Here is a 13,264-nt window from a genome sequence, read left to right on the forward strand (position 1 = left end):
TTAGTCTTATTTTCTTACATTGTGCTACAGTCATTCAAAAGGCCCTTTCAATACGGAAGCTTCCACTCCAGGGAACTGCTTTAAATTATTTTATCAAGTATTTCCTCCATTCCATTATTTCAGTTCCCTCTTCCAAATATTTAATACCTTGCTTCCAACCCAATCCAAATACAGATGATCTCTACTTTTACATTCAAAGTGCTCCTGTGGACCCAGCCTTGATGGAGAGGTTTTGGAGACTCTCACAAGCAAGGGAAAAGCTCAAAGGCCCACTTACTCCACCTGTGTCCATATTTTAGTGGGAGAATAGTTTTGGTTATTAAAAAATGGTCCCAAATTTTCAGCTAGAGTAGACATGAGTTTCATTTTTCTATAACATCAAAAACCTTCCAATTAATTGAGAAGAATGGACTCCTGTCATTTTTTTGGAAGTCCCTCCTGCCCAATGGTGCTTAGAAGACAAAAAGCACAGAGTTGAAATTCAGATTATGTATTAAATCCATTAAACCCATAGCCTGGCTGCACAGATACTGTTCTCTACTTTCATGTGGATACTGGCAAGAATTGTTGGATAAGCAGGTAAAATCTGGGGACAAGTATAAATCATTATCAAATAATACTGAATGGCTGAAATAATATAATATAAAATGATGAAAAGGTGATGGCTTCAATAAACACTTAAAGTATCTTTAGATTTTCTCAGTCTGTCTTTCATATAAGAAATACATGAGTGCGTATCATATACACTGCACTTAGCTGGTTTACAGATGTATGCCAAGTGCCTGCCTACAAAAATGCCTGTTATCACTACAGGCACTCATAAATATTAGCTGGATTTGCTGAATAATTTATTTGATGTATCCTCTGTAAGGAAAAAAAAAAAATACAAAGTAGAAAGCAATAAAGAGCATTTGAGAGAAAGTGTTAAAGAAATTCCAAGGAAAGTGAGATTATTTAAGACTGTGGACATATGGACAAGCATACATTTCAAGAGAAGCTTGGCATAAAGGATAACACTGTTCACATAAAAATGAAGAAAATGTAAATGAATATAATAAACATATCGAGAGATTATTATGATCAGTGGTCTGGGGAGGCACAGGATCTAAGTCAGTGCTGCTGAGAGCTCTGCTGCTGCCCACTACACAGCCACTAACTACGAATGGCCACTGGGCATCTGGTATGGAACTAGTGCGACGGAGGCATTGTATGTCACATTATATTCATTAACTTAAATTGTCACACACAGGTAGTATGTATGGACAGCAGAGACCTAAGCAGATATTCATACAGATCCTATAAAGTAAGGACTATTTTACAAATTTGCAACTGAAGCTTAGAAAAGGTTAAGTAACTTCTCAAGACTGCACTGTTGGTAAGCAGAGGAGGGACAATGTGATCTCAGGTTTACTGACCCTAAAACTCCTGCTTTTTATACTATGCTGCAACCCCACTCCAGTACTCTTGCCTGGAGAATCCCATGGGTGGAGGAGCCTGGTAGGCTGCAGTCCATGGGGTTGTTAAGAGTAGGACATGACTGAGCGACTTCACTTTCACTTTTCACTTTTCACTTTCATGCATTGGAGAAGGAAATGGCAACCCACTCCAGTGTTCTTGCCTGGAGAATCCCAGGGATGGGGGAGCCTAATGGGCTGCCATTTATGGGGTCGAACAGAGTCGGACACGACTGATGCGACTTAGCAGCAGCAGCAGGAAGAACACACAAACACTTCCTTAATACGTAGAAGAAAAAAAGCACAACTTACTGGTGGGGATTTGTCCACTACCGCCTGAAATCCTGACTTCCGCCATGTACAGTGCTCCTATCTGAAGCTCATTGAGTCCATCTCTAGCCCTGATCTAGGTACTACTAACTTCTCAAATCACCTTTTCCTTTTCCCAAATCCCTCTAAATAAGTCTTTTGAGGTTTTTTCCCTTTCTTTTCCTGTATTCTGCCACCCCATCTCTTTGCCTACTGTAACCAACACTGACCATTTCTGACTTGTGATCTTCACAACTGCTTTCACTCCTTGAATTTAACCCTTTTCTAATTATTGACTATCACATATCTGCAGCTTATTCAGTCCTCAGATCTAGCTCTACTGTCCTGGACATTCTCTGATCTGAATCCTCAACTGGTTTTGACAGGAAAATGTAACAGTAAAAAAGATTTGGGAGATATCTTGGTAATTAATAGTTTCATTTGATTAAAGGAGAACCACAAGAAAAGGGTACAGAAATAAAGTAAAGCCAGATGGTGGATAACTTCGAAAACTGTGATAAGGAATTAGACATTACATTTTGTGTCTTATCAGGATGTCATTAAAGGTGTTTAAGTAGAGAATGACATAAGCAGAATTGCTCTCCAACAAGATAAATATGGTAAGAGAATATGAGATGAGCAGAAGCAACAAATGAAAAACTAGATATATAGGACTTCAATAAAATTTTTAAAATTTATGCTACAAAAGATGTTAAAGTGAAAAGGGACTTCCCCAGCAGTCCAGTGGTTAAAACTCCACCTTTCAATGCAGGAGGCTCAGGTTTGAATCTGCTCTGGGGAACTAAGATTCCACACACCACACGGTGTGGCCAAAAAGTTTAAAAAAAAAAAAGAGAGAAAGAAAATGAGAAGACAACTCATAACATGGGAGAAAATATTTGTGTATAATATCTGATGAGGGATTTGTATCTAAATATATTAAGAATTCTTATAATTCAGTAACAAAAAGACAAATAATTTAAAAATGGACACAGGGTCCAAATAGATATTTCTCCAAGTAAGACATAATGATCAACAAGCACATGAAAAGCATGTGATCAACACCACTAGCCACCAAGGAAATGCAAATCAAAACCATAATGAGATACTAATCTATCACCTCACATCCACTAAAATCACTGCATTCAGAAACACACGTAGCAACAAACACTGGTGAGGATTCGGAGAAACCGCAATTCTTATTGCAGGTTGGATAAGGTCGGATTGTATAGACTGGACTGTAAAATGGTGCAATGGAAACAGTTTAGCATTTCCTTAAAAGGTTAGAGTTATCACATGATCCAGCAATTCCACCCCTAAGTATATATACCCAAGAGAAATAAAAACATGTCCACACAAAAACTTGCACATAAAAGTCCACAGCAATGTTATTCATAATAGCGAAAAAGTGCAAACAACTCAGTGTTCATCAACTGCTACATGGATAAATAAAATCTGGCATATTCAAAGAGGGGGCTTCCCTGTTGGCTCAGACAGTAAAGAATCTGCCTGCAATGCGGCAGACCTAGGTTCAATCCCTGGGTTGGGAAGATCCCCTGGAGAAGGGAATGGCAACCCACTCTGGTACTCTTGCCTGGAGAATTCCAAAGACAGAGCGGCCTGGTGGGCTACAATTTGTGGGGTTGCAAAGAGAGACAACTGAGCAACTAACACACAATTTATACAGTGGATTATTTGGTAATAAAAAGAAATGAAGTACTGTACACACTTTAATGTGGATAAACCTTCAAATCATTATACTAAATTAAAGAAACGAGTCACAAAAGATGATGTGTTGTATGAGTCCATTTGTATGAAAGGTCCAAAACAGGTAAATCTCTAGAGACAGACAGTAATTAGTGACTGCAAGGGAAAGGGGGCTGGGGAGATGGGGAGTGACTGCTAATGGTTAACGAGGTTTCTTTTTGGGGTGATAAACTGTTCTAAAATTGCGGTAGAGGTTACACAACTCTGTGAATATACTAAGACCATTAATTTTATGGTATGTGAATTTTATCCCAACAAAGCTGGTCAATAAGTGAATTGTAAAAGTGACATATCTCAGAAAAGCCAATTAAAAAAAACAAGAGGTAGGTAGTCTGAGGAGGCGAGGCACAGAAGGCCAGAAGATCAGGCAAACATTAATAATGGAGGAATGTTATTAATAACATGGAGGAAATGGCAGTGAGAATAAAGTTGGGATCATAAACAAGCTCCTCCAAAGAAGACTTAAATTCTCTCACTTAACTAGATATAAAGGACATTCATACATATCACATTTCTACCTTAAAAAGTTATTCTTCTTTCTCTACAGCAGCTCCTTATCATCTTAGTAACACAGAATCACAATTTCCAACAGTTCTCTAATTGTGAGGCAATGTTCACGTTCTCTGCAATTTGAGTTTTTACAACATAGACACTAACTCATTTATACATCAAAAGCGAAAGTGAAAGTCGCTCAGTTGTGTCCAGCTCTCTTTGCGACCCCATGGACTATACAGTCCATGGAATTCTCCAGGCCAGAATAATGGAGTGAGTAGCCATTCCCTTCTCCAGGGGATCTTCCCAGCCCAGGGATCAAACCCAAGTTTCCCACATTGCAGGTGGATTCTTTACCAGCTGAGCCACAAGGGAAGCCCAAGAACACTGGAGTGGGTAGCCTATCCCTTCTCCAGCGGATCTTCCCGACGCAGGAATTGAACCGGGGTCTCCTGCACTGCAGGTAGATTCTTTACCAACTGAGCTATCCACTTCATAAAAGGTATTATATTAGGAAGGGTTAAGAACCATCCAAGTCCAAACACACACACACACGTGAGCACACTAGAAATGAATACATTAGGGCCTCTTTTGAAAACAGTAATAATAATAAAAGCAACATCCATTTATTGAACACTTACTAATATGCCAGGCACTGTGTCAATACTTCACATTACTAGGGTTATATTATAATTAACCCTTAAAATAACCTGGTGAGGTTTGTGCTATTATCCCCATTTTACCAATAAGGCTAAAATTTGGACACATAACTTTTCCCTTATAATACTTTCAAAGAATCACTTTGTACTTATACAAGGAGAATGCATATCTATTAATAGATCTAGTTGGAGACTAAATAAATGACCCAAATATTAACTCTAATACATGAAAAATTAAGTAAATAGCATATGTTTCAACAAAATAATAAAAAAAATTTCCAAGTTATTAGGGTAAGAGGTTTATATTACTGCATGAATTTATAAAATATGTAATATAAAAGGGCTATGCTTTGCGCAATTCAAGCTTGGCAAAGAGTACATAAGCAAATAAAAAAGTTAACTCACAGTATACTTGTAAAAATCTTATTATGAACTATTTAATGAAAAGAAATCTATACATTTTATATATTTCCACAATATCAATACTAGTATATTCCCTTAGAGATGCTGATGCTTTCTCTGAAGCAACCAAAACTGGTAGGTGGATCACTCTTAGTGAGCAACACAACTGTCTGACTTTTCAAATAAAAACTGTAAATGTATTTTTCCATGGGGCATACTCATGTGCTCCCTCTCTCAAATTATTAGAAAACTGTCCTAAAAATCTGTATCAAATCAAAATCTGTATACAGTATACATTTCATATACACAGTATAAATGATGTACCTATGTGTATCTATGACACACATTCACATATATGTACATATAGACAGATGTTCATATATACACATGATCAAACAGTAGAACCCCAGATGTTTTGGGCAATCTGGGATGTACTAATGAAACTTTGCAAATAAATAACTCAAAATAATTTGATTAAAAAAAATCATATTGGTTTCAACTTGTTTTGTAGTAAACAATTCAATAATTAAAAGCTGTAACCCATTATACTAATAGAACACCCAATAAAAAAGGAGGAAAAGGCTTGCATACTGTCAACAGTTCTTTTTTTCTGAAAGATCATGTAAATTATTTGGCGATCAGCACAGTCTCACAAGAATACTTCCTTTTAAACTGCCGCCTTCCCTCCCTAGAAAATCTCTAGTTCTCTTCTGAAGGAAAGATTAAAATTTTTTTTTAGAATAAATGTTGTCATACCAATAAAGATTAAAATAACTAGAACTATTGAGCATGGAAAATATTTGAGGAGAATGCTACACATAGTTCTTGTATAATGCGTACAAACACACACACACACCATCCCAAATGTCAAAAAAGATATATAACAGGTGAACTTGCAAGTTCGTGGAAAAAGAAGAAAAGAATGAAAAAATGTATGTATTTTCAAATGTATTTTGAAGCCAGGAAAAAGAATCATAAACCTTTTAAGGAGCTGCACTTGAGCACATGGAATATCAAAAACAGGTCATCTTCCCTTTTGAACTATTTCTTAGTCTGCACATTTGACATCTTAGACAAGTTTTCAGCTGCCTTTAGACTTCTTTGAAACTAGGCTCTTGTTTAATACAAGATAGGATGTCAGTTGATCAATATCCATTTGACTTAAATTCATAAGTCCACAACCTCTCTTAAGTGGTAGAACAAACAGGTACAAAGCCTGAAAATTTATTGTTTCTTTTTAAACTCCGAATGATATTTGCAGATGCCAAAAGGCATTTTGAAATCACTCACCTCTACTTCAGTAAAAATGAAACAGGGGGATGGGGAGGAGGGAGAATCTCATGAGGCCTTGCATGTCAAGTTTTTGCCCAGAGCTAATTTTCAGAGCTGTGTTATAAAACCCTGAAAATGGAGGTTTATAATGGAAATGCTGACAGACCCTTAACTATAAAAGCATGAATGGATATAATTAAAGAAAAGCTTTTGGCTACACCTAACTCCACAAATGAAAGACTGCCATTTTTATATTAACCTCAAATAACAGCCAAGTGAGAACCAGAAATGTGATTCCAGAAAGGTAATGTGAAATGTTAAAGATGACTGCTAAAACTATTTGACATTCGGAGTTTTAAACATGGAGGCATTTAGTTAACATAACCAAGTCAGTATTTTCATAATGCTACTTAATCAGCAATAAAGAATGCTCTGGTGAGCCATCAGCTCCAGTTAGCTGAAAGTGGCATATGAAGTTATTATTTCTTAACAGCCTAGAGGGAGCCGCTTCTCTCTATAATCAGTGATCTTAGTTCCTTCCTACCTATAATTTCACTGTCATACAGTTATAAAACTATTACCCAGTTCAACACACACACACACACACACACACAAGCACATATCCTGCACACACATTTATGCAAGGACTGGTACCTTACTCCCACCTGAATTACAAAACAGAAGAGATTGCTAAGGTAAAGTATTTCATTCTTTCCTTTGTCAGGGATGCAGTCAGGAATAAATATCATCAATCTATGTAACCCACCTTCTCCATCTAAATCAAAATTCGAAGAATTTAGCTTTGTTCTTAACTTAAAAGAAAAGCTGTGCTTTAATTTTTAACAACTATTCAAATTATTTTTGAACTTCCTAATAATATTAATAGTAAAAATACTGTAGCATACCTAAAAAAGTCCTCTGGAAAGAACTTCAATGAATCCAAATTTGGAGTTAAGAGATCAGGAACACATCTCCATATGACCAAATACCTAGAGGACTTTTCTTGTGTTTCCCCTCCCTCCCTTCTTTTTTTCTTCTTAAGGTAAACAATCCTGAATGATCTCTGGGGCCCTTTCCCTGCAAATATCCCAAACTAAAACAAGTCTGTCTGGACAATATTTGCTTGGAAGTACTGAAGACTGATGGAATAAAATAAACCATGCAAGTCACAGTCCCTCTTATTATGTACTACAATCAGTCTCATTGAAGGACTGTTGCAAATTACTATGCAAGCTTCAGAAACTTAAAAGATGGCAGTGCCTGTACCATGACAGCATTAACAATACTTGCACATTACTACACCATTCTCATTCACACAATGACCTCATACTTCTGTTAAAACTGCTTGATAATTTTGGTGACAGAAAGTTACACGTGATTTCACATTCTCTTATAGCAATTGCTTTTGATCATAGTTGAATAGTATAAAGCAAAACCAAAAATAAACATTTCTACAAAGAATTAAATATTATCAGCATAAACATTTGTGTCCTTTTTTTTTTTTACTGGTTAGTCCTGTAGACCACACACTCCTTGCCCCCTGTTCAAGATGACACCAAATTAACACACTCAAATCAGATCCAGTTTTAAAGAAATTCCTAATATAAATGTAAAGTTACTCTCACTTTATACAATTGACAGTCTTCATTATGCCCTCTTGATTCCTACCTCTGTACTTCTGAATAGTGTGACCCTCATGGTTTCAACAAAAATGCATTATAGTGAACAGCTTACAAGGTACTTGCAAGCAATATTTTCCCAACACTCCTGAAACTGCTTTGGTTTTAATGCTAAAAACTCCTATTCCTTTGCCCAGGCTGTAGCAACATCACCAGGCTGGTTTAGACCAGTTTTTAGACCCTTTTTCCTTCTTGCTTTGTATATTCAGACGAATATAAATAAACAAACCAAAAATGGTACCAGAAATGTGGAAATCTCTAACTGTGCTCAAGAAGCACAGGAAAATACTGCTTACCACTTATTTAAAATCTGAACAAACAAAATGAATTTGGCACTTGGAAAAGTATAGCATCTGCTAATAAACTCTACTAGACTAGGAATAAACAAATTATTTCATGGAGAAGATCCAGAATCAGTAAAAGCTTCCTCTAATGAAGTGGCTCTTCATTTACTTATCTATTTATCTATCCGTCCATCTAAATATTTGATTCAGCTTACATTTAGGGATATAGGGATGATTATCTGCTTAAGAACTAGAGTACATGAATATAAAAACTACATAAAACCTAATGTGTGAAAACCTGTGGACTGATCTCTATGAACACACAGCCCAATGTAAATTAAGAAGATCACTAATGAAATTGGTAATGAAATATCCAAAATTCAGAAATTTCGTTAAGTTTAGTATCTTTGAAAAAGATGCTACTTTTGTAATGTGCAACTAAGAAAAGGGAAGCAGTCTCTTCATTAACTTCAGACATGATTTTAAATAAAATTGTATTTCTATACCTAACTGCACTGAGTGTAGTATCTAACTTCTTAAGAACATGAACTTCAAAGGTGAAACTGCTATGTGAAAAGAGCCTTCAAGGCAATAAACAGCATGATCACTGTTCTCACCATTACTGTTTGGGTCTGAGTGCATCTGCATATTTGTATAATTCACGTAGATCTGGAAACAGCTAAGTTTTATATAGATGACTGGTGAACATCATCTACACAAAACTTGCTGTAGAACAATCCTATCTCACTCTTAGAATACACTGCTTTAGCTGGGAGTATTTCATGTGTTTGGGGCTTCCTTGGTGGCTCAGTCGGTAAAGAATCTACCTGCAATGCAGGAGACCTTGGTTCGATCCCTGGGTCGGGAAGATCCCTCAGAGGAGGGCATGGCAACCCACTCCTGCATTCTTTCCTGGACAATCCCCATGGACAGAGGAGCCTGGTGGGCTATATAGTCTACAGGGTCACAAACAGTAGGACATGACTGAGCCGTTAAGCACAGCTCATTTCATGTGTTTGAGGCTACAACTCGGCAGCAAACTAAAGAAAATAACTTTTTTTTTTTAATGGTACAATGTGGCCAAAATCTCCGTAAGTACACAAAACTGCATATGTTTCAATGAAAGTCACCTCAGATTTGAGTTCATGGTCTTGCTTAGAATGTCTGAAATATCCCTCTGGATAATAATGTTTTTAGGAGAGGTAGAGAGGCAAGACGGGGCCAAGAGGCATGGCTCCTGGATTGCACCAGAGTTGAGTTTTATAAGCTTGCATGTGAGCCTTCTTTCAAAGAAGCGCTGTTTGAAAGGACAGTTTGCGTGCAGTAAAACTTCCTTTAACTGCTCTCTTTACAACTGAATTTCATGAGTATGTCAAAAGGAAAACTTTAACACAGAATCAACACAGGTAATGATATAAAACAAATTAATACATTAGCACATTACTGGAAAACATACCTGATTCTGGCCAGAACAGCTTGTAGAAAGTTCAATACTGTCCTAAGTTCAGATTCTTGACAAGCTCGTAGAAGCATACTAAAGCCATCATTAAGCAGTTTTTCATGAGAAGGATGCAAGCAACGGCTTGTCTCAAACACCTCCTGAACACTGTCCATATATATGGAAAGAAGGGTCCAAAGGGTCTGTCTTTGTCCCATTTCATCATTCTTAGATACCAAGAACTCCTTTGCTTTCTCCCGGAAAGCATTTGAAAATTTCTCAGCCAAAACACCAATGTCCAGATTTTTCTGGGTATACATCAAGAGGAAGGCCATCTGACCCTTCCAAATGAGAGGAGATGTTTTAAAAGTAGGCTTGAGGAAATCTAGGAGGCGTAAAACATGACTTGCTACATCTTCTACCTCTGCCACAGCTGCTAACAGTAGAAAAAGGCTGAAAAAGTTCTGCAGACCAACTTCAGTTAGTTCTTCCATTCTTTTTTGATGGAATTTAGAATATATCCTGTAAAATTAAAACAAATGAATTATGAACAGTTTCATTTACAAAAATCCATCTTTTAAACTAACATTTAACTCAATACTCATGACAGCCTCATCACTTTAAATTTTTAGCTATTTCTACATAATGGGGCTATTGTATCACTTTTGTTGCTTAGAAAACAAAACTCAGAGAATATGCCTCACCTCTCAGCCTTCAAATTTCTCAAGGATGCAGCAAGCATCTATAAGTGAATCAAAGGATTCAGTGGCTGTCCCCAAAGGACAGCAGAAATACTATTTTCTATATAATACTTGGCTTTTCCTTTTATTTTAATCCCCCCATAACCTTTCTTTTTCAGTGTTTACTGACAAATAAGAAAGAATATGTAATTCTTTTAAGTACAACTTGATGTACTTTATAGAACTCTTAACAGGGCAATTTTACATAACAGTGTTCCTTAAATTCTTTCTCCCTCTACCCTTCACAAAGACCTGGCTCTTACTATACTTATACGTTAAGACAATGCAAAGTACTGGAAAAATTATTTTTACCCACTCACAAAGAAAAATTATTAGTGCTCAAATATCCAAGACTAGCCATTTAAAAATCTGTTGTCAATATTACTTAATATAATTTAAGAGCTGATATATTTTAATTAATTAAGGGATCAGAACTGAACACCATTCATTTTTAATCTTACTTAGGGATTGTTAAGTTTCTCTGCAATTTTTATAATGGCTTATTCAAAACAGAAATGATTAATGCTTATGAGAGGTTAAATGTTTATTTATAAATAATGAAGCTGATAAGCTCCTGAAGATAAAGACCTAATTATCTTCATATCCTCCCCATCATACCCATGATAGGCTTGGTATACAGTCTTGTTATGAATTCCAATTTCTTAAAGCAATAAAGTTCAGAGTATTATGCTTTCCATAAAAATATTTAAGATTCCAAACAAAATTGGCAAACAGAACAAAAGAAAAGTAACTACTGTTTGAGCTACCTAATTACTGGAGGCTTAACAAAGATACCATTAAAAAATAAAGTATATTCTAAATAAAAAATCCAAACTGTATCACCATAATGTTGCAAGAATTATTCATTGTGTGAATCAAACAGGAATTTCATTTAGAGATTATTGAGAAGCATCTACCAGAAATATTAAGTATTCTGTTGCAAGAGCTTCCATTGCTTAAGCTAAGCAAGTGGTGGAGAACAGTCAACTGCAGAGGGCTAGAAAAGGGGCTCATAGGCAAAAATAGAACAAGGAAAGACAGTAAGAATCACACCCATTTAACAAGCAAAATTCTCAAAAAAGGACAACACTAGACAAATGTGACCAAACGTTTATTTTACCACATCAGAAATGAAAATGGCATACTCCTCAAATGAGAACATCAGAGGTTTTGGTTCTTTTATATTATGGTTAGTTTTCATTCAAGAAACCTGCGCTTGTGAAACTGGTGGACTCAAAGAACACAAAATTTTATAGACTTAATCTATCATCTGCCAATGCATAATCTGGACATAATTTTTATTTCTGTAAGTTTTAATAAAATATATACAAGGAGTTACATGAAACATTACAATTAACTTTGGCAAGAAAAACAACAGTTCTTTTTTATACCTGCACTTAATACATGGGATCTCATTCTTCAGGACTGATGAGATAAATAAGAAACTAAAATCTTCCCTAAGTTAGGGATATTAGGTTGGTTTTGTACTGTTAACAAATTGGCAAGATCAAAATGCTCCATATTTTGCTGTCCTTTAACAAATATATTTAAGATATAAACCATAAAGACATCCAAGCACAAATTAACTTAAAACACACACACAAAAAAACTTCTCCGAAGATGTAAGTGAACATTCATGACAAAGAAAGATACAGTACACACCTTCCCTTGACTTGTTTCCAAGGATGAGGACCATTGTTCTTCATTGCTCTCTTGACAACTTTTGCCAAAATGCAAAGGAAAATAGTGTAACTACTGCTGGATTTATACAGGTCATGATCTTGTTTATCGCAGCAGCAGGTCTTCACCATTTCTAGCATAGACAAGGGTGACTTAATGATATATGTAAGGCCTTTTAAAGGAAGCCAAGAAATACTGAAAGAACTATTCTAAAAGGAAAAAAAGAAAACAAGTATTAAATCTCTGAATAAATAACAGAAAGCTGTAAATCCCAACTAGCTCATTAAAATTCTGACTCTTCTTAATCATAAAAACTACACAGCCATTACCACATATTCCCCCTAAAATAAAAACTCCACTTAAGCACAGAATACCAAGGGCTGTTTCAAATTCCTGGATTATCCCCAAAATGTCTTTTTAACAGTTAGTCTGTTCAAATTAGGATAGTGTCAAGATTCATACCTTGCATTTGGTTGACACGCCTCTTGAATCTTTTATCCTATAAAAATTTCCAATGGTTTCATCATACCATTTAACAGTAATTTATTGTGCAATTTCCTAAATTCTGATTTTAGGGGCTTGTATCTTCGGCTTATATCTTCCTACATTTCAAGATCTTTCTTACATCTTCCTGGGGTCACTTAATGTATTCTTTCATCTGCTATCTTTTCTGTAAATTGGTAGCTCTATCTAGTGGACTGATCAGATTCAGGTCAAGTTTTTTGGTGAGAATCTTTCAATGGCAGTCTCGAGTACTTCCTATTTCAGTTAGCAAAGAGGCACGTAATTTCTGACTTTCATTCTTTTTGTGATGTTTAAGACTGATCATGCTGATCGATCCATCTGAGTGATCCCCACCATTTGAACAGCCAGGGATGATCATCATCCAGATGGCTTATTTCAACAGATGTGAAAGATAGTGATTTTCTAATTCTATCATTCTTTCTAAACTAGCTTGAAATTTGGTATTCTGAAATATAGTTTGCTGTTGCTGCTGCTAAGTCGCTTCAGTCGTGTCTGACTCTGTGCGACCCCATAGACGGTAGCCCACCAGGCTCCCCCGTCTCTGGGATTCTCCAGGCAAGAAC

At 36.1% G+C, this 13,264-nt stretch overlaps 1 protein-coding gene across 1 annotated transcript in view; it reads right to left on the reverse strand.

The window, feature by feature from the left end:
- MMS22L (MMS22-like, DNA repair protein) overlaps positions 1–13,264 on the reverse strand; it is a 121,678-nt gene that overhangs the window by 68,380 nt on the left and 40,034 nt on the right. The window contains exons 13-14 of the mRNA XM_010834759.1: positions 12,159–12,385; positions 9,775–10,278 (exon numbers count right to left, since the gene is read on the reverse strand). Coding sequence (XP_010833061.1) covers positions 9,775–10,278; positions 12,159–12,385 — 731 coding nt within the window. The remainder of the gene's footprint in view (positions 1–9,774; positions 10,279–12,158; positions 12,386–13,264) is intronic.

The sequence above is a fragment of the Bison bison genome, unplaced genomic scaffold (assembly GCF_000754665.1).
Source record: "Bison bison bison isolate TAMUID 2011002044 unplaced genomic scaffold, Bison_UMD1.0 scf7180017864035, whole genome shotgun sequence".
NCBI lineage: Eukaryota > Metazoa > Chordata > Mammalia > Artiodactyla > Bovidae > Bison > Bison bison.